Genomic DNA, 20,799 nt, shown 5'->3' on the forward strand with positions numbered 1-20,799 from the left:
TCGTTCCAAATAAAACGAGACAGCATACTACTTAAGCGGTCAAAGAAGCACTTAGGTAAGGGGACCGGAAGCATCTGCAAGTAAAAAAGTATACGGGGTAGGACATTCATCTTTATGACGTTCACCCGGCCAAACCACGTGAACGCCGTCCCCGTCCATTGCAAAAGATCTCTCCTGATCGCATCAAGTAAAGGTGGGTAATTGGCTAGGTACAGGGTATCAAAACGGTTCGTTAAGTGCACTCCCAAGTATCGTAGGGACGACATAGTCCAAACGAAGGGAAAAGCTGCCTTAAGGGACGCTACTAGGTGAGGGGCTAAGTGAACGGGGAGTATTTTCGATTTCGAAAAATTGATCTTAAAATTAGTTAACGACCCAAAAAGTTTCAGTTCCTTCATCAGGTTCGGCAGAGAGAGCAGGGGGTCCGTAAGGTGAAACAACACATCATCAGCATAGGCCGAGAGTTTGTGTTCTGTATTACCAACTTGGAGGCCCTTAATATCAGGGCTAGCCCTTACCGTGCGGAGAAATGGCTCCAGCACCAGGGCAAACAAGAGGGGCGAAAGAGGACACCCCTGCCTCGTGCCGTTTCTAATGGGGAACCGAGCTGACAAAGTCCCATTCACCTTGACCTGGGCACAAGGCGTGGAATATAGGGCCGCGATTGTAGTCAACATCCGTGGGCCTAATTGTATAGAGCGAAGCACCTCCGTCAGGAAGGACCAGTCTATGCGGTCAAAGGCCTTTTCGGCGTCAGTGGACAGAACAATATACGGTTGCGGGGTTGGGTGGGAGCGCGCCCAGTGAATAAGATGGACCGCTCAAAGGGAGTTATCCCTGGCTTCCCTCCCGGCAACGAAGCCCGTCTGGTCAGGGTGGACAAGGTCAGGAATAAGGAGCTTCATTCTATTTGCTAAAATTTTTGACAGAATCTTTATGTCCAAATTAAGAAGGGAAATAGGGCAGTAGCTCTGGGGGACAGTTTCTAAACCCTTTGAAGGGCTGGCAGGCACCGGCTCTAAGGGGTTAAACAAGTTCTATATTTTACTTTCATATAACTTTCTAGTGTCTATTTCTGTGACTGCATTGTGGATGAGAAAGTTAGTCAGTCTTTTACCTTTTCATTCTGTAAACTGCAAGGTTGTAGTAGAAGAAAAAAAGATATTGCTGCCATTTTCTTTGATCTACTTTGATATTAAGTAGTTTTGCATAATATTTTCTAGTTGTAAAGGCTGAGTCCATTTTATTTTTCAGGTTTGATGTTATTCTTGACAATGTAGGTGGAACAAATGAAGAATTGGCTCTTCAGTACCTTAAGCCATGGTCTGGAGCTTCATACTGCACACTGGTTACTCCTTTCCTGTATAACACTGATCGGCTGGGTATAGCAGATGGAATGATGCGTTCGGGTATTACCCTGGGATCAAAAGTAATAAAGGTAATATTCTTCATTTACAAATACAGTGTGGATCTATTCAGTATGTGCATGTTCATTTCCATGGCTGCATTTAGTTAGGGCTATATATTTGAAGTTTTGAATGTACAGAATATTTTCTATCTTTTGCTTGTTGGGTTTTATTTCTGAACAGTAATAAATCTATCTTTGTTCCTTGTTTTCAGCACCTCTATAAAGGGGTCCACTACCGTTGGGGATTTTTTACCCCCAGTGGGCCAGCCCTAGATGAAATCGGTGAACTTGTAGATGCTGGCAAGGTAGGTAACTGTTCTGTTGGCAGTGAGTACACGTTTCATGCACATGATCCTCTTTGGAGCAACACCTGCTTGAGTATTGTAGTTCCCAAAAATTTGAACTAGAATAATATCGCATGATGTTTCTTTTTTTATAATATTAGAGTGACAGTTTATTACAACGCATTACATTTTATGTGGATTATTTGTGATGTTGATGACCATGAAAGTGGAAAAAAAATTAGATTTGTCATGGCTTATAGTGCCTCACAAGTCTGTCACCTGATAGACAAGATCAACAACGTACATGTGTACGAGCAAAAGCTAAAGTTAAAACTGGAATGCAAAAATACAAAATCCACCATTTTTTATCGATACTGCTCAAATTTACAGAGAAACAATCCAACGGCAAAATATAATAAAGATTGATCACTGATACCGCACAGTTATCTGTTACAATCTCTCCTACCCCTTTGATTACCCAAATGATGTCTTTAATGCTTTGTACACACGGCTGGACTTTTGAACTTCAAAGGTCTGACGGAACGAATCCGGCGGACAATTTGATCATGTGTGGGCTTCATCAGAACCTTTGCTGTTGAAAAATCAGACAGACTTTAGATTTAGAACATGTTTCAAATTTTTCCAACGGACTCGAGTCCGGTCGAAAAATCAGTTTGTCTGTATGCTAGTCCGACGGACGAAACCCGACGCTAGGGCAGCTATTGGCTACTGGCTATGAACTTCCTTATTCTAGTCCGGCCGTACGTCATCACGGTCGATTCCGTCGGACTTTGGTATGATTGTGTGTGGCCAAGTCCGCTTGTTCGGAAAGTCAGTTGGAAATCCGCTGAAAATCCATCGGGATGACTGTCGGACCTAGTCTGCCAGAAAGTTCGGTCATGTGTAATGGTCATAAATGTAACTAAAGCTAAAACGTTTTCTTTTTTTTTTGCGATAAAGTGGGAAATGGTATATCACCCTGAGAAAGGGGCCTCCCGTTGCCCTGAAGCATTGATGGATGATGTTTCCTCTATCTTTTTTGTGACTATTTTTAACCACTTCAGCCCTGGAAAGGATTTACCCCCTTCCTGACCAGGCCCTTTCTTGTGATACGGCACTGGGTTGCTATAACTGACAATTGCGCGGTTGTGCGACGTTTTTTTCCCCCCACAAATAGAGCTTTCTTTTGGTGGTATTTGATCACCTCTGCGGTTTTTATTTTTTGTGCTATAAACAAAAAAAAAAAGAGCGACAATTTTTTTAAAAAAGCACTATTTTTTTGCCATAATAAATATCCTAAAAATATATATTGATTGGTTTGCGCAAAACTTATCGCATCTACAAAATAGGGAATAGATTTATGGCATTTTTCTTATGAAGTTTTTTTTATTAGTAATGGCGGCGATCTGCAATTATCATTAATTATTTTACTTTTTTATCGTGACTGCGACATTGAAGCAAACAGATCGGACACTTTTGGCACTATTTTGGGAACATTGACATTCATACAGCGATCAGTGCTATAAAAATGCACTGATTACTGTGTAAATGTCACTGGTAGGGAAGGAGTTAAACACTAGGGGGCGATCAAGGGGTTAAGTGTGTTCCCTCAGTTTTGTTCTAACTGTAGGGAGGATGGGCTTACTAGAACATGACAGAGATCACTGCTCCCGATCACCTGGAGCAGTAGATCCCTGCCATGTTGCTAGGCAGAACAGGGAAATACCTTGTTTACATTTCCGCGTTCTGCCTCTCCGTGCCACGATCAGTGGTGTGCGTGCGCCTGCTAGCTGCCCATGACGGAGTGACGTACGGGTACGTCATTTTGCGCACCTGTGCCACTTTGCTGACGTATATCGGCGTGCGCCGAAAGGGCAAGAGGTTAAATTCTGAGGTGCTTTGACAGTGTGTTGTCTTTTTCTTGATCTTGGCTATATTACTGTGTCAGTGTAAGCTGAGCACTCGAATCATGTGACATTAAGGGCACGGTGCTGGTTGGAGTGAATTTGTTTTTTTTTTTTTTAATGCTTTCTATCACCTTGTTAGGGAGATAGGGAGCTTCACTTTTATCTTGGATCTGATTGTGAGGGACACCAGCACAGGAATAGAGATTACATTTTCCAGTGGAAATTGTCCAAGGGGGGTGTTCTCCCACTTTGGAGAGATTCTATCCCTTCCTGTTGTGTCTACTGGTCAACAAGTGGTTGCAAATCGCCTCAGTGGGACACAGCTGACATAAACAGCCTTACAGAGGGTTTTACCATCCAAAAAAAAAAAGATTTAGCTTTGAATATCTTTTAACCCAGGTATTAGGTATTGGACATGAAATGTTTATGTACCTTTTTTTAATCCCTATATTTGTCCTATATTTGTATACACTAAAATAATCATCTGGCACCATCTACAAAGGTATACAGGTACTCCTCACTTAACGACCAGGTTTCCTTCCAAAGACTTGGTTGTTAAACGAGATGTCACAAATCAATATTTTAAACAAACTACTGTGCTGTATTTTGAAAAAAAAAAAAAAAAAGTCTGCACACAAAACTCCAGCTCAAAAGCATTGTTTTAATTTGCAAAAGTACAGAACACAAATTCTGTACTGTACTGTACAATACAATGATGTATAGCACGTTGTTCAGGTGGGGAGAGCTGGTCGTAAATCCGAGCATTCATTAAACAGGTAAGTCATTAAACAAGGAGCATCTGTACTGTAAATGTAGTGAAATTTTGAATCGGATGTATAAATGACATCTTTGCCAATGCTACCTCTGTGAAGTTCACTGGCTACTCTAATATGCGTTTCCAAGGTGATGACTGTTTTAAAGAGAACGCAGCAAGAGCATGGAAAGTATACTGTTCGGTGGTGGTGTTTTTGCATAAACAGATGCATACTTGCTTATCTAATCCCTGCTCTCTGTAGACCTGTCTGCTAATCCCTCTTCCCAGAACACAACAAAAGTGCCCTGTGCTAGGAGACTGATGTTCTGCTCTAAATAGACTGTGTTTTCTTTATTCACTTAATCTCTCTTAATCATTCTGCATTCAGCCAGTCCCAGCTCTTTGCCGCCTTTGCAGCCATAATACAGGAAGGGGGTTTCATCTGAGTCAGTTGATTTTAGCAGCGGATCACTGGTATGTTATCCCGCTGTACGGTCAGCCTTTTCAGGATTAAGAACACAATAGGTTTGATCAATACAAATGACACAGTTGTGTAAAGCTTTAAATATAGGGGATCATCAGTTTGGTATTCATGTCTCAGTGTTTTCCTCAGTGAATGGGTCAGAACTGTCTGATCAACCTATGATTAACCAAAATAATACCGGTCAAGCCTACTAAGGGGGCTGCTTTCTCTCTAGAAATAAACAAGTAAATGATGCCCACTGTCCTTTTGAACGTGAGATATCCATATCTGACATCTGCGGGCTGACACACACACATACTGGAACATGCTGGATGCAAGGGAGGAGTACTGGAGAAAATAATTAAAATAAGTAGGGGTACAGCACCAAATGTCATAGGTCAGTTTTTACACACACAATGTTCAAACAATCATGTAAATGTATTGTGCCACTCTGTGTGAATACAAACAATCTGGTGTTGACTTCAGGAAGCACACAAAATATGTACGGAAATTCCATCTTGTGCTGCTTTGGAACCCCTATGTGTTCAGGGTCCTAGTGTACATCCAGGTTCTCAATTTGACTTTATGAAAGGGTTCTCTTCCTCTTCTTCTTTCTTGTATTGAGAGTGAAAAGGAGAATGTGCAGAGCGTCTCCAACTCAGCCCTGACGGTTACTGTTCATCTGTGATATCGCATATTTTCATACTGCGGGATTGAGAAAATAGATCTTCTCAGTTCCTGGTACATGCTGTCCAATGAAATTAGAAGAAAGGGCCCCACACCACCTCTTTATTTGGAGATCCCAAAAATTACAGGCATCAGAATTCTGGCTAAACGCGTTTCGCACACTTCATGTGCACTTAGTCATCAGTAATAAGACACACAGAACGAGGCTCTGCCCCCAACCCCACTCCGTTCTCAATGGCTGTGATTAACAACAGCAGGTGACAATGGCTCCCTCTTCTGTCTCTCGGCCATTGAGGAGGCAGAGACCCTGGAGAGCTTCCACCCTCTTGTGCATCACTGGATCATGTTTGGGCTTGCTTAAGTATTGGGGGGATTAAAGATTGGGAGTGCATGAAGCTAAAAAAATCTTCTGCCTTTTTAGAACCACTCTAATACTGATTCTGGAGCTGTACATATAAATACATTTAGCTCCACGGCAAATGGTGCTACTACCCCAGGATCAGCATAGAGATAAATATCGCTAAGGTTGCAATTAGGAGTTTTATTAGAACCACTGCTCCTACGTACACTGTGAATTAGGCACTGTTTTCTCCTCAGGGTTGTTTTGTTGTGAATGTTTCTCTTTAAGGTCTTTTAATCATACTGTGCATTTCATATTATGTTTTTTTATTTATTTATTTTTTTTATTCTGTTTTCCATAGATGCGGCCTGTTGTTGAAAAAGTGTTTCCATTTTCTGATGTCCCTCAAGCTTTTGATAAGTTAGAAGCAGGACATGTGCGAGGAAAAACAGTAATTCAGGTCCTTGGCTCAAAACAATAAAATTTTTGTACATTCTATAGGCCAATCTTCTTTTTGTGTGATGTTAATGTTTGTAAAATAGGATATCTTTAAAGTTCACCTGCCATGAGAGATTTGAGAAGTGCTATGCTTCTAAAAATGCTACTTTTCTGACTTTAATGGTGATACTTTGGTTTCACTACTTTCTGAGTCAATCCAGTACATAAAAATAAACCCTTTTTTTTCCTAAATAGTAGACCATTTATTTACAAGTTGCATTGCCCAGAAGAACATCAGTGCTCTAAAAATGTTTAGGGAACTAGGGAATTCGCAATCATTTTAAGTTCACTAGGGAATAATCTCAACTACTATTATACCTCCTACTTTCTTTGTCTGCAAAAAACTAATTCAATCCGTAAAGAATAATAACTAATGTCATATTGTGTCCATAAAACAACACAAATTGCTTATTGTTACAGACAGAAAGGAAAGTAACTGACATTATGTATTTACTGTATACTGAATTGAATTGATAACTGAAAGGATGTTGAGAATTATGTTTAACTGGCAATAGGCAAGGCATTACAAGATTGTAACCCTATCCAGTAACAATATCATGGCTGTGGTCACCAACAGAGATCCTTGTCCAACTGATTTTAGGGAAAATAACAATCAAATGTCTAAAGTCTGTATTAAATTGCTGTATTCCTTAAAATTGTATTTATTGCATTTATTTTGAAGGCGCAGTACAGCCAAAGCTTGTTTGGCTGTACTGCTCCTGTGGATCACTGTAGTGTAGTTCGTTCTGCACTCATGTGACCTGTTTTCAGCTGACAGCGGGCTGAAGCCTTAGATCCTAAGTGGCCCTGCGCCTGGACGGGTAAGTGAAACCCCTTTATTTTATTATTATGGGGTGTCCCAGTGAGTGTAACAATCAGTCAAGCTAGCTAAAGGCTGGACACCTGTGTGCAGTGACCATAGGGAGGAGTTCTAGGCTAGCTGTGGGTGTTTGCAAAGTGTACCTTTTTTGCTTGTGTCTGGCAGTTTTTTACCTGTATGATGGCACACTACAGTGTGCCATTCGCTTTGGTTCGTCATGGTGCATGTGCGTTCACAAGAGCGCGCCGCTGGGCTCAGCAGTTAATGTTTGTTTGGCAGCCATGGCACACGCGGATTCGCCGCACATGCGCCTTACCCTTTATCTGGGCGCACATAGATTCATGTCGTATGCAAATACAGTCACGCCCACTCGCCTGGACCATGCACATGTGTGCGCATGCATAGAACTTTCCGGTGCACGCCCAACTTATTTAAGCTGTGTATGCCAAGCATGTTGGGCTTCCAGAAGGCAGCTGTGGTACACAGAGCAGGAGATGAACAGACACTTGCAGTGGTTCATTTCTCCTTATCCGGGTCACATGAGTCAACAGATGTTGCTTGGCATGCTAAAGGTGCTTAGCAGGATTGTTGCATAGGGGCTTGGTGAGCCCTATTAAAGGGTCTCCCTTTTGAGGTGTTTTAACTATACCTAAATAACGGTTTGCGGTATTGAATGTCTTACAAAAAAGAGGCGTGGGACTAACACCACAGAGAAGGGCCCACCTACGTCATCAGTAGTTCCTGATGAACCTAGTCGTATCCCTAGTGTTGTATCCCCTGAAAGACCAGAGGCTCCCGGGCAATCTGAGCCGCTACGCCTATCTGGTATTGTGCCCACAGTCAACACTGCTGCTTAACCTTTTATCACTAAAGATGAACTGTCGTTAGCCCTAGCCGGGTTAGAGCACAGGATTGCCGGCATGATTTTCAAACAGAACATCGACGTCAACATACTCGACAACATAACTCTGCCATGGACGGATCACCACGCCATCAAATTCAAAATCACTACCAACATCACCAACGCAAAACGGAAACCTGTAACAACGCACTGGACCAGATCGCATAAAAAACTGTACTCCGAAGCCTTCAAAACCACTCTGTCCAAAAAGATATCTACAATAACCTTAAACCACTCTACGGAGGAAACACTCAACTCCCTGAACAAGGCATTACTGCAATCAGCAGACTCGGTAGCACCAAAACGCAGGGCACTCATCAGGAAGAAAAATGCTGGATGGTTTAATAGCTCCCTCTCCGTACTAAAGCAAGAACGCAGAAGAGCGGAAAGAACATGGAGAAGAAATCCCACCGAGGAAAACCTATTTAACTACAAAGGTCTGACAGAGAATTATCGGAAAGCAATCTTCAAAGCCAAAAAGGACCACTTCTCATATACAATCTCAACGGCCACAAACCAACCACGGGAACTGTTTAAACTGGTTAATCAATCAATGAATCCGGTGTGCCTAGAACCCCCAGAAAGCGAATCCCAGAATTACTGTGACAAACTGTCGGATTTTTTCATCGATAAAGTCAAAACCATCAGGGAAACAATTTGTCAGAAGAAAACATCCAACCTCAGCCAGCAAATACATAAAGAGGATGTCTGCACCAACATACCGCAACCGCCAAAATTTTCACTATCCCCAATTACCGTAGACACCGCAAAAAACATCATTAATAAACTGCGTGACAGTACCTCACCTATTGACATCATCCCCACAAAACTACTGAAAGAATGCTCCGACATCGTGGCTCCAACCATAACCCACCTCATAAACCGATCATTCCACGAAGGGATTGTTCCCAGCATCCTCAAACAAGGCATCGTCAAACCTCTACTCAAGAAACCAAACCTGGACCCTCAGGATCCAAACAACCGTAGGCCGATTACAAGCCTCAACACCATTTCTAAGATCATAGAGAAAGCTGTAGTACATCAGCTACAACTTCACCTGGATACTCACAAACTCCTGGACCCGCTGAAATCAGGCTTCCGCCCGGGTCATGGAACAGAAACAGCTCTCCTCAAGATTTGGGATGACGCCCTCGAAGCAGCAGATGACGGAGAGCCGTGTCTCCTCGTACTGCTAGACCTAAGTGCAGCGTTTGATACAGTAGATCACAATACTCTACTCGTCCGCCTCACAGAAGTAGCCGGAGTCCAAGACATAGATCTCCAATGGTTCGCGTCCTTCCTAGGAAATCGGTCACAGACAGTGAAACTAGGAAACTTCCTCTCCGAAACTCGGGCAGTCACCTGCGGAGTCCCTCAAGGCTCTCCGTTGTCACCCGTTCTCTTCAACATTTACATTCGCCCACTCCTTCAAATCATCAGATGCTCAGATCTCTGCTTCCACTCTTACGCTGACGACACGCAACTTTATTTCCGGATCAATGGAAAAAAAGATCACCAACAACAACTTGAAAACTGCCTCAAATCAATAGAGGACTGGATGACCACCAACTCCCTCCAGCTGAACCAATCAAAGACAAAGCTTCTTATCTTACACCCAAATCATAAGCCCGCAACCAAAACCTCCTGGTCTCCACCAACCGTCTTTGGGCAGACTATCTCCCCAAAGACCAAAGCGAAGAGTCTCGGGGTTATTTTAGACGCACAAATGTCAATGAATGCGCAAATAGGATCTGTAGTCAGTCGATCTCACCATCTGCTGCGCATGCTTCGCAGACTCATCCCTTTTATCCCAAAGAATGACAAAGCAGTGGTAGTTGGAACAATCATTAATTCACGACTGGACTACGCAAACTCGCTTTACATAGGATTACCACAATATCAACTTGCGCGATTACAACTGATCCAAAACACGGCGGCAAGGTTGATAACAGGAAAAAAAACCTGGAAATCCATTTCTCCTTCACTGAGGAGCTTACATTGGCTAACCGTAAAAAATCGGATCACGTTCAAGACCCTTTGCCTCACCCACAAATGCGTGCATAGAGAAGCTCCGCAATACCTAATGGAGAAAATAAATCATTACACACCAAACCGCAGTCTTCGATCAGCCAACAAAAACCTCCTCCTCGTGCCCAAAGCCCGGTATAAATCCAAGGGTGATCGGAGATTCGCTGTCCAAGGGCCTCGGCTATGGAATGCTCTACCAATCAACATCCGCCTGGAAGAAAATCACCTGGCTTTTAGGAAAAAACTCAAGACCTTCCTCTTTTAGCAGATGATCAAAGCTCGCCACAGCGCCTAGAGGCGATTCAGTTTGCATTGTGCGCTATACAAGTATTTCATTCATTCATTCATTCATTCATTGCCTCCACCCCGCAGAGTGGCTCCTCATCTGGAGCAGGAATATATGAACAGGCAGTGTATGCTGATTGGGAACATCCTGATAGGACTTTTTTGTCTCCTAAAAGGTTTTCCCTTTTATATCCCATGGATGAAAAGTTTGTTTAAAAAATGGAGCATGTTGCTGCCGGTTAGGGTTACAGCCACCGTAAAACTGGTGGGCGGTCCGTAAGTGGTTAAAGGTTTCAATACAGCAGGTTTCTCGCCTGGCTCTCTTGTCTGTACATATGTGCAGACTCTTATGGCTTAAAGCGGGAGTCCGCGTTTTTTTTTTTTTAAAGCCAGCAGCTACAAATACTGCAGCTGCTGACTTTTAAAATACTGACACTTACCTGTCCAGCGCGCCCGCGATGTCGGCACCCGAAGCCGATCTCTCAATCGTCTCTCGGGTGCTGCCGCCGCCATCTTGGATTTGGGAATCAGGAAGTGGAGCCTTTCGGCTTCATTTCCCGGTTCCCTACTGCGCATGCGCGAGTCGCGCTGCCCGCGATGTCGGCACCCGAAGCCGATCTCTCGATCGTCTCTCGGGTGCTGCCGCCGCCATCTTGCATATGGGAATCAGGAAGTGGAGCCTTTCGGCTTCATTTCCCGGTTCCCTACTGCGCATGCGCGAGTCGCGCTGCGCAATAAGAATGGACCCGCTGCCTCTGGGATCTGTGTGTTTCCCAGCAGGCAGCGGGGGACTTTCGGAAAGGGGCGTAATGTACGCCCCTTTCCGCAGAGAGCTATCCCGGAAGTGGGTGCAGATACCTGTACTGTACAGGTACCTGCACCCCCCTCCCCCCTGAAAGGTGCCAATTGTGGCGCCGGAGGGGGGGGGGGGGGTTCCGATGAGCGGAAGGTCCTCTTTAGGGTGGACCTCCGGTTTAAGAACTCGTCAGTTGAGCTTCCTTGTAAAAAGTTATTGGCAGGTTTCCTGTTTCATGGGTAACGTTTATTCGGTGATCACTTGGAAAAATATATCCAAAAGATTTCTGGAGGGAAGAGTTCTCTACTTCCTGTGAAGAAAAGCACCAAATGTCCCTCGTTTAAAAACCCAGGGAATGATTCTTTAAATGACAGGGCACTGGGGCCAGGGGCAAGCCGCAAGGCTATTTTTGGGGATTTGATCATTTGACCCTCAGTGTTCCAGCTGCAGTTTTAGGGTATATTTGGTTGATTTTCTTTTATTTTATTCAGGTCCAGTAAAGACCCTTAGTCCAAAATTATTCTAAACCCAGCACCAAGTCTTCCTTTTGAGGGGACACCCTTACTCCATCGGGTGGGGGGTAAGGCTGCTGCATTTTGTGGACATTTCGAAAACAATTCAGGATGAGTGGGTCACCTCAATTATATAAAAAAAAAAAAAAGGGGCAGGCAGTTTCCAAAGCTTCCATTGCCAATTGGGTCCGTCAATTGGTCATTCAGGCCTATGGTCTGAAACATAAAGCTCCTCCCTTTAGGGTGGGAGCTCATTCTATCAGGGGTGTAGGAACCACCTGCACTTTTCGCCATCAGGTATCTGTGGCTCAGATTTGTAAGTCTGCTATCTGGTCTTCAGTGCATATGTTCACAAAGTTTTATCAAGTGGATGTTTGAGCAGCCGAGGATTTAGCTTTCGGCTGCAGTGTAAGTTCTGATGGCTATTGTTTTGGCAGGGTGTCTCCCTCCCCTCAAGGCTATTGCTCTGGGAAGTCCCAGCAGGTAATGAATATTAGCCTCACTCTGTGTCCCATGATGTATGAAAAAGAAAATAATAGGATTTTTATGTCATACTTGCTTGTAAAATCCTTTTCTTTGAGTACAGCATGGGACACAGAGATCCCTCCCTTTTTTTGAGGAGTCAGTGCTTGCTACAAAAACTGAAGTGCTTCCTGTGTGGGAGGGGTTATAGGGCATCACTTCCTGTCTAAAGACCTCTGGTCTACCAGTGTCCATTCACCTGGAGATGAAGTATAACCCAGCAGATAATGAATATATTAGCCTGACTCTGTGTCCCATGATGTAATCAAAGAAAAGGATTTTACAGGTAAGTATGACGTAAAAATCCTATTTTTGGCTTCCATATGGAACCAGATTGTCTTGTCCTCCAGCCCTCATCTCTACCTCTGAAGAAAGGAAACTATGCAGCGCTACAGGCTCTTGCTAAGAATCTGCAAGATAAGGTTCAATAGTCTCTACCAGGACATACTCTGCACATACCTTCGACTATCATGTGAAAAGTGGAAGTCCGGCACCGACGCACCTTAAAGTAAAATAATGCAAACTTTTATTCGTCATCATCATGTTAAAAGATTGACACATTTCAGCCCCAACCTTTGGACCTTAGTCATAATGGGATTGTGTGGGTGGCAGTGGAGTTTCACGGGTCTATTACATTTAGGCTTGGTTCACGCTGCATGCTGATGCAGCTCACAGCAGGGGTCCTGTGCCTCCTGGTTCACCATTTTTAAGGTCCGATTTCAGCCCGAATTTTGAGCTGAATTTGGACCTGAAATGGACCAAAAGTCACACAGGGCTCCTGTGCAAATTTGCACCGGAACCCCATTGGAGATATGTGAACCGGCTCCATAGAGAGATGGTCACAATCACCTGCTATTGTGAATTGGATGCGGAAATTCCGCATTCAGTTCACAATAGTGTGAACCCTACCTTAGATTAGAAGATGAGCTTCGAGAAAAGTTTTTTTTTTTTTTTTTCCTATAATGAAATGATAGGCATGTCTGACTATAGCAAATCAATTTCTCAAATTAAAAACTAAACTTACTACTCACACCAAACTAAGAGGACTTCCAGGATAGTTTTCCATTTGCTTAGAGACATCAACATGTACCTGACTCCCCCCCCCCCCCCTTTTGGATAGCTCTGCCAGATATACCTCAATAACATATTTAAAGCTTAAGAGGGTTAAACCCCCTCTCCACAAAATGCATCGCCTTCATGTGTGCAAAATCTTACATCCCGCACAGATAGACATCACATACTATTCTATAGTACACTCCTACTACTCTGTTTTGCTTGCCCTGTGTCAACTCTCTCACTTATCTATAATATCAAACTGTCTGATCATGCCCCAGTAAGTTGGGGTATAAGGATTGGCAATTGTAATCCAGAACCCTATATTTGGAGATTTAATGAAACCCTTATGCATGCCTTTGATGCAAACAGTGATTCACTCGTGCTCCCCTCCTGGTTTCACACTCACCAAAAAGATGTACTCCTGCAGGGATGATGCACATTCGAGCAGAATTGTCTGATCTCAGTGCTGGTGTTGGTTCCTCTTCCTCGATACTCCCAGTCATATGGAAAGGCTTATCACTCATAGCGCAAGTCCGTGAAAGGTATGAGTTTAGTTAATCACAGCAATATACAAATAACTGCTGATGAAGTCCCGCCCCCTGGGACGTAGCACGCATGGAACCACGTGACTAACGTGATGTCATCTGCGTCCTCCGTTTACCCTAGTGGAATATTGTTGATGTCAGCTTTATCACCTTAGCACTGAAAAACAGTGCCTGACTTGTAAGTGCAATTATTATCTTAATAAATGCTTTTTATTCACCCAACGGAGAGCACTATATTGTACCATTTTTATTCTATGCACAAATTTACTGGAGCCTTTGGTCAGGACACAGGGGATCACATATTACTAGCATACACCTGTTTCTAGCGATTCTTCCATTCAGCTGACCAGTACACATACCCTTGTGAAGGGACTACTTGTGTGACCTGACTGATTTATTCAGGGGTCCACACTTTGAGGTGAGTGGTTAGGATTTACTGTTGGTGGAGGCCGTCACATAATTACCTTGTCTGTTACCCATAAGACCACCGTTTATGGACACTTGATGGTGCTTTTCTATTATGGACTTTTTATCATCATTTCTTGACTTATTTGTTCTGTTTGTTTATTCATGCGCTGCACTGCTTTTATTATATTTACCTATTGGGATTTCATATTTTGGCCCTCAGTGTTCAGCTGCTATTTTATGGTCACATTTTTTTTTGCGCTGATTGATTTGTTTGCTTCAAATATACAAATAAAAGACGCAATATCACTATTGCAAAATGATCAGTGCAATCGTATCAGTACAGAGTCTGAGACGCTGTGCGTTCCACAGACGCATAGCTCAAAACTGGTTGTGATGTGATTGCCTACCAAGCTCCGTCTAGGAGCAAGGGTCTCCAAACTTTCAAAAGAAAGGGCCAGTTTACTGTCCTTCAGACTTTGGGGCCAGTTGGCATAAACATTGCCTGATCTTTGGTAGTAGGGGAAGAATAGTGCCCCATTTTTGTTGTCAATGGAAGGAATTATAACCCATCGTTGCTGTAATGGAAAGAATAGTGCCCCATTGTTGGTGTCAGTGGCCAGAATAATGCTCCACGGACTGGATAAAGGCAAGCAATGGCCATAGTTTGGAGACCACTCCATTAGAGGTGAACTAGTACTCTGAGGCTGGGTTCACACTAGTGCGAATTGGATGTGGGTTTCCTCCGCATCAAATTTGCATGACAGAAGATTGTGACCGGCTTTCAATGGAGTCGGTTCACACATCCTCTGAGTGGCTGCAGGGTGAATTGCACAGGAGTCCTGGCTCAGTTTCAGGTCCGAATTTGGGCAAAAATTGTGGCCTGATTTGTCCCTGACACAGAACAGGGACGCATCAGACCCCTGCTGTCAGCCACATCTGTCTGCAGTGTGAACACAGCCTAAAACTGGACATAGACAAATTGAAATTCAACTGGTTCTGCAGGGATCAGCAAAATATTGATCAATGTGTGGCCATTCCTGTTTGACAAGTAAATCAGACAAACTGAAAAACTTGTCGAGCAGTGGCTACAGCCACTAATCAGTGTTTTCTGACAACGGCGAGTCCCACTGTCAGAATACAATGTCCTGGTGAGAGGAATTGCTCCAACCACCTTGTTTGTTTGCAGCTGTGTCCTTTGCGAATTGATTCCAATTCTTGAAGAAGTTAATTGATGCAGAAATTAAAAAAAAACTTCCCACAAATTAGGTCAAAAGTCTTATGTGGATGTTTGCGCATTAACCCAGGAAAATTTATTCTCAGCACTATATCACCAACAAACTAGAACGTTAACGCCTGTAATCCAAAAAAGAATTTCAGGAGGCGATCAGCAAACTGTGCTGCTTCCTCTGTTTTATTAGTTCCAAAAAGGCATTTTGGCATGTCTTTTATGATTATGACCTTGAAATGTATGGGACCTAACATTCTGTCTAGCATTATAGCCTTGTATGAACAATCAACAGTTAAAGTAATTTTAAAGGCAGAAGGTTCTTTATCTTGAAGCATTAAGTTAAAAAGACTTCTGTGTGCAGCAGCCCCCCTAATACCTACCTGAGCCCAATCTCCATCCAGCGATGTGCATGAGTGCCTCAGCCTTTCAGGACTCTCCCTCCTGATTGGCTGAGACACAGCAGTGGCGCCATTGGATCCCATTGCTCTTAGCCAATCAAAGGACAGAGGGGTGGGGCCAAACCGCAGCTTAGTGTCTGAATGGACACACACCTGCGGCTCGGCTTGGGTGCCCCCATAGCAAGCTACTTGCTGTGGGGGCACTTGACAGGATGGAGGGGCCAGAAGCACTGAAGAGGGACCTAAAAAGAGGTGGATCCAGGGCTGCTCTGTGCAAAACCACTGCACAGAGCAGGTAAGTATAACATGTTTGTTATTAAAAAAACAAAAAACAAAAAAAAAAACACAAGACTTTTTAGTATCACTTTAAAGTCTGAGTGAATGCTATCACTTCACCTTTTACTAATCTTTGTACCAGCAGCAGGCAAGGTTGCCCTCTGCACTTTGTCATGATTGAGATCTAAACCTATGACCTCTGCTGTGTCAGGCAGTAGCTCTTGCTACTTGCTGAGCCACCTGAGCTGCTTGACAGCATCCTGTCTGAGTCTTTGGATAATTGCACTGTATTTCTTGTGAACTCTTTGCTCTACTTATGAACTTCATATTTAAGCCAGATTACTGTGCTCTCTCTAACAAATTTTTCACTCTTGTCACTTCTGCTGGAATCCATTTCTTCACTGCCACTCTTTACCGAACTTTGGCTTGTCCCTGACTACGCTTCTAACTGATCCAAACTGCAACTACTTATTATCGACCTTTGGCTTGTTTACTGACTACGCTTCTTCTTGATCCCTACCTACTATATCTGCTACTGAACTCCGGGTTTGCTCCCCTCCTGTTGGTGTGATCTTGAGGACCACGCCCTGGTACTGACACACCGCAAAACCCAACTCCGCTATTAGGATCTCTGCTAAATACTGCATTGTGCTTAGACCCTGCACCTCATACCAGGGTACCAAATGTAAGTCTGGACTCTGCTTTCAACCCCACATCCAGACACTGTCTAAATCTTGCCATCTTTACCTCCATAAATAACATTTCTAAAATACAACCATCTGAACCAGTGACACCACCAACCTACTAATTTATTCCCTCCTAATTTTTGTATCGACTATTGCAACTCTTCCTCATTGGCCTACCTCCACACAGAGTATCACCTCTGTGGTCTTCTAGAAATGCTTCTGCCGGGCTCATCCACATTACCAACTGTTTAGCCATCCCTCTTTCAATACTTGGCCAAAGAAAAAAATCTAAATTCTAATAACTACATACAAAGCCATGCACAACTCTGCTCCAAGTGACATCACCAACATTTACGAAAAATATCACCCAAACCATCCTCTCTGATCTTTCCAGGACCTCCTGCTGCTTTCTTATTTCCTCCCATGCTCATCTTCAGGCTTCTTCAAAGCCCCTCCCAGCCTTTGGAAATCTCGTCTGTTTGGCTATCTCATTTTAAACAGTCCCTTCTTCAACTGAACTTTTACTTTCTCTATCAACTCATCCCCACACAGTTATCTGCTGTATCACTTGACGCTCCCTGCTAGTTTGTAAACTCTCACAAGCAAGGCCCTTCTAATACTCTTTTGCCTTTAATTGTATTGTAACTGTACCATCTTTCTTTATATTGTAAAGCGCTGCACAAAGATTTGGTGCTATATCAATCTTATATGAGAAATAAAAACAATAGTTTTGAATTTGCATGTTAATTTTAGGGTATATAGCATTTAAGTCTTAAACCTTGTAGATGCAGATACGGTAAAAGCTATGCTATTTACAGGACTATCTGCAAAAAATTCAGACGGTTGGCAGCTATTGATATGGAAACCCTGCTCTTCTGTCTGTGGAAAACTTAATCTAGCTCTAGTGTATTGCTGAACAAAAGATGGCATTGTAACCTGTTTCTATAGATGTTCAAATTTTGGACACAAGATGGCAGTATTGCTTAATTTGTATAGACTTGCAACTTTGCAAATGCAGTGCCTTCATAGTTTTAAACTGTAACAAATGTTTAAGTGCAGTCTTTTGGTCTGATAAATATACCATTGATTTATTTTTTTTAAATACATGTTCAGTAGTTGTAAAAAATACCTGTTGATTTTGTCAGAAATCTTGTGAGCTAATAACTTCTTTGTGCGCTCTTCCGGTGCACAAGCAAGACTAATGCCCTGTACACACGGTCGGAATTTCCAACGGAAAAGGTCCGATCGGATTATGTTGTCGGAAAATCCTATCATGTGTGGGCTCTATCGTACTTTTTCCATCGGAAATCTCGACGGAAAGTTTGAGAGCTGGATCTAAAATTTTCCGACAACAAAATCTGATCGGACTTTTTCCGATGGTTTGTAGAGAATTCCAACGGACAAAGTGCCATGCATGCTCAGATTAAATTACAAGACCAAAGCTATTGGCTACTAGCCTCTTCATAGTCCCATTGTACGCAACGCACGTCACCTCGGTCCGACCATGTGTATGCAACACAAGTTTCGGACAAAATCCATCTGAAAAAATCTGACGGATTTTGTGGTCGGATAGTGTCCGACCGTGTGTACATGGCATTAGGGTGATGAAGGGGGATAAGAAGAGATCTGTGTTCTCTGTAATCTATCAGAAATTAGGTAGGTAGCTGTGGCACATGGAATTCAGAGCCAAAATGTCACTGGAAAATGCATAATCTGGTGCAGGTCTGCGGGGCCGATCCTAGGGTCACAGGCGCCTGGGTGCAGAAATATTTCTGGCACCCCCACATGAGTGTGGTCATCTTACTAACTCCAGGAGCTTGTTGCTGCTCTACTCTAACACTGCTGGCCTATGCAATGGCTCATACATGCTTTATAGTAACTACAACCCAGGGGTGAATGTCAGTTCTGCTGCCCATTCGAGCATATATAAGGCCAATGAAATGCAATGAAGCTTGGCAAGGATTTATAATGTATAAAAATGTAAGTTTACTTGTTATGCCCTTTTTCTTTTCATTATGCTACAGGCCTGGAGTTACAAAATATAATAGGTAAAGGGATGGGATCTGCATACTAAATCCATGTGCAGTATGTACATTGAGGCTGCTTTCACACTGGGACTGCAACGCATTAGCGGTAAAGCGCCGTTTTTTGGTCCTTTTAACTGTGGCACTTCCGAATTGCTTTTCAGGCGGTTCGGCAGTGCTGCCCATTCATTTCAATGGGCAGTGGAGGTTCAAGAGCGATGTATACACCGCTCCTGAACCACCCCAAAGATGCTGCTTGCAGGACTTTTTTTTTCCCATTCTGCAAGCGCTCCACCCAAATGTGAAAGCTCTCGGGCTTTCACACTGGGGAGGCATGAGAGGAAGTTTTCAGACGCTTTACAGGTGCTATTTTAAACGCCTAAAAACCATGTGAAAAAGTAGCCTAAGGCCGCGTACACACGGGCGGATTGTCTGCCCAACTAAGTTCGTCAGACAATCCGACAGACAGTCCGTTCAAAATTTGCATGAACGGACTTGACCACACACGATGAGCAGACAGTCCGCTGAAAGCGTGCGCGATGACGTGTACAGCACGTACGACGGGACTAAAAAAACGACGTCCTATACACTGCAATGCAACCTTCGGCCGTGTAAATCCTTTCTGAGCATGCGCCATACTTAGTTCGTCCAACTTGCCTACACACGAGCGGACTGTCCGCTGAAACCAAGTTTGGACGGACAAAACCAAGTTTGAACGGACAAAATTTCGGAAATTCCGTAAGACTTTGTTCGTCAGACAGTCTGCTGAAAAAGTCCGCTGAAGCCCACACACGAGTGGATTGTCCGCTGAAACACGGTTCAGCGGACTAAGTTGGACAGACAATCCGCCCGTGTGTACGCGGCCTTATTCTATTATGGAGAACATTTTTTTTTTTTTTTTTTTTTAACTGACAGAATATATTTTGAATGCAGCTTCATCTGGCATATAATATAAATGCATGTTAAATTGACCTCCCTTATTTGAATGATGCACTCCTGCACAGCATGCCCTACCTTTCACTATGGGGAACTTACTTGTAAAACAGCCTGGTGGCAGAATGGACAGGGTGAGGGCGAGGGTCAATGCCGAGCCTCCAGAACAGATACAGTGTCAGGCTGCAGCACCTCAGGCAACGGCAGTGGGCAGGTGCTATGCTGGTGCAGTGCAGGTCGACAGCTGCTCAGCTCAGTCATTCACACGCGGTTCTCTTCAGATGTGCTCCCCTCTCTCTGGCCTCGCTGTCTGAAGAACACGGAAGAGGTGGGTAGAGGCGGAGCTAGTTTACTAGGCATGGAGCGCTCTGAATGCTGGGTGCGGCCTCGGCCTCTGACATCACTGATTGCTAGGCGACAGGCAATTCTAGCAACCATTGCAACAGAGAGGCGGCCAGCCAGGGCAGGCATCCGACGACTGGTCTGGTGGATAATGGCTTGGATGGTGGTGGTGCAACAAAATAGATCTCGGGGCGGTGGCGCTGCTAAGTCCAGTGAGTGCCACAGCTTCAGAGCCCCTCCTCTGCAGCAGCTTGTGGAGCACCCCATGCACCCGCCCAGGATCGGCCCTGCAGGTTTGCATAGCTTTCAGGTTTTGTCAAGGCTTAGGCCCCTTTCACACTTGGACAACTTGAATGTCACAAGACTTGAAGCAATGCCAGTGTAATCTTGAGGTTTATGGACCTCAAGTCGCATCATAGTTGGACCAAAGTAGTACAGGTACTACTTTGAAGTTGCACAGATATGAAAGGTACTCATTGGAAATCATCGGCCTTTACAGTCGCAAGAACAAGTCACACAAAAGTGAAAGGGGACATAATTGATCAAGCTGAAGTTAGAAGCTGATTGGCTACCATGCACAGCTTAACCAGACTCTGAGTGCGCCAATTTTTGTAAATCTTGCCCACTTTGTTGTCATTGCAAAGAGGAAAGTAGGAGCATATATTTATGACACTTCAACAGTTATTCTTCTGTATATG

At 43.7% G+C, this 20,799-nt stretch overlaps 1 protein-coding gene across 1 annotated transcript in view; it reads left to right on the top strand.

The window, feature by feature from the left end:
• RTN4IP1 (reticulon 4 interacting protein 1) overlaps nt 1-6,533 on the top strand; it is a 63,315-nt gene extending 56,782 nt beyond the window's left edge. The window contains exons 7-9 of the mRNA XM_077487170.1: nt 1,255-1,438; nt 1,621-1,713; nt 6,205-6,533. Of these exons, the coding sequence (XP_077343296.1) occupies nt 1,255-1,438; nt 1,621-1,713; nt 6,205-6,324 (397 nt within the window). The 3' untranslated portion in view covers nt 6,325-6,533. The remainder of the gene's footprint in view (nt 1-1,254; nt 1,439-1,620; nt 1,714-6,204) is intronic.
• Nucleotides 6,534-20,799: the final 14,266 nt, after the last annotated feature.

The sequence above is a fragment of the Lithobates pipiens genome, unplaced genomic scaffold, assembly GCF_037356315.1.
Source record: "Lithobates pipiens isolate NorthernLeopardFrog02 unplaced genomic scaffold, aLitPip1_a1.2 Scaffold_18, whole genome shotgun sequence".
Taxonomy (NCBI): Eukaryota; Metazoa; Chordata; class Amphibia; order Anura; family Ranidae; genus Lithobates; species Lithobates pipiens.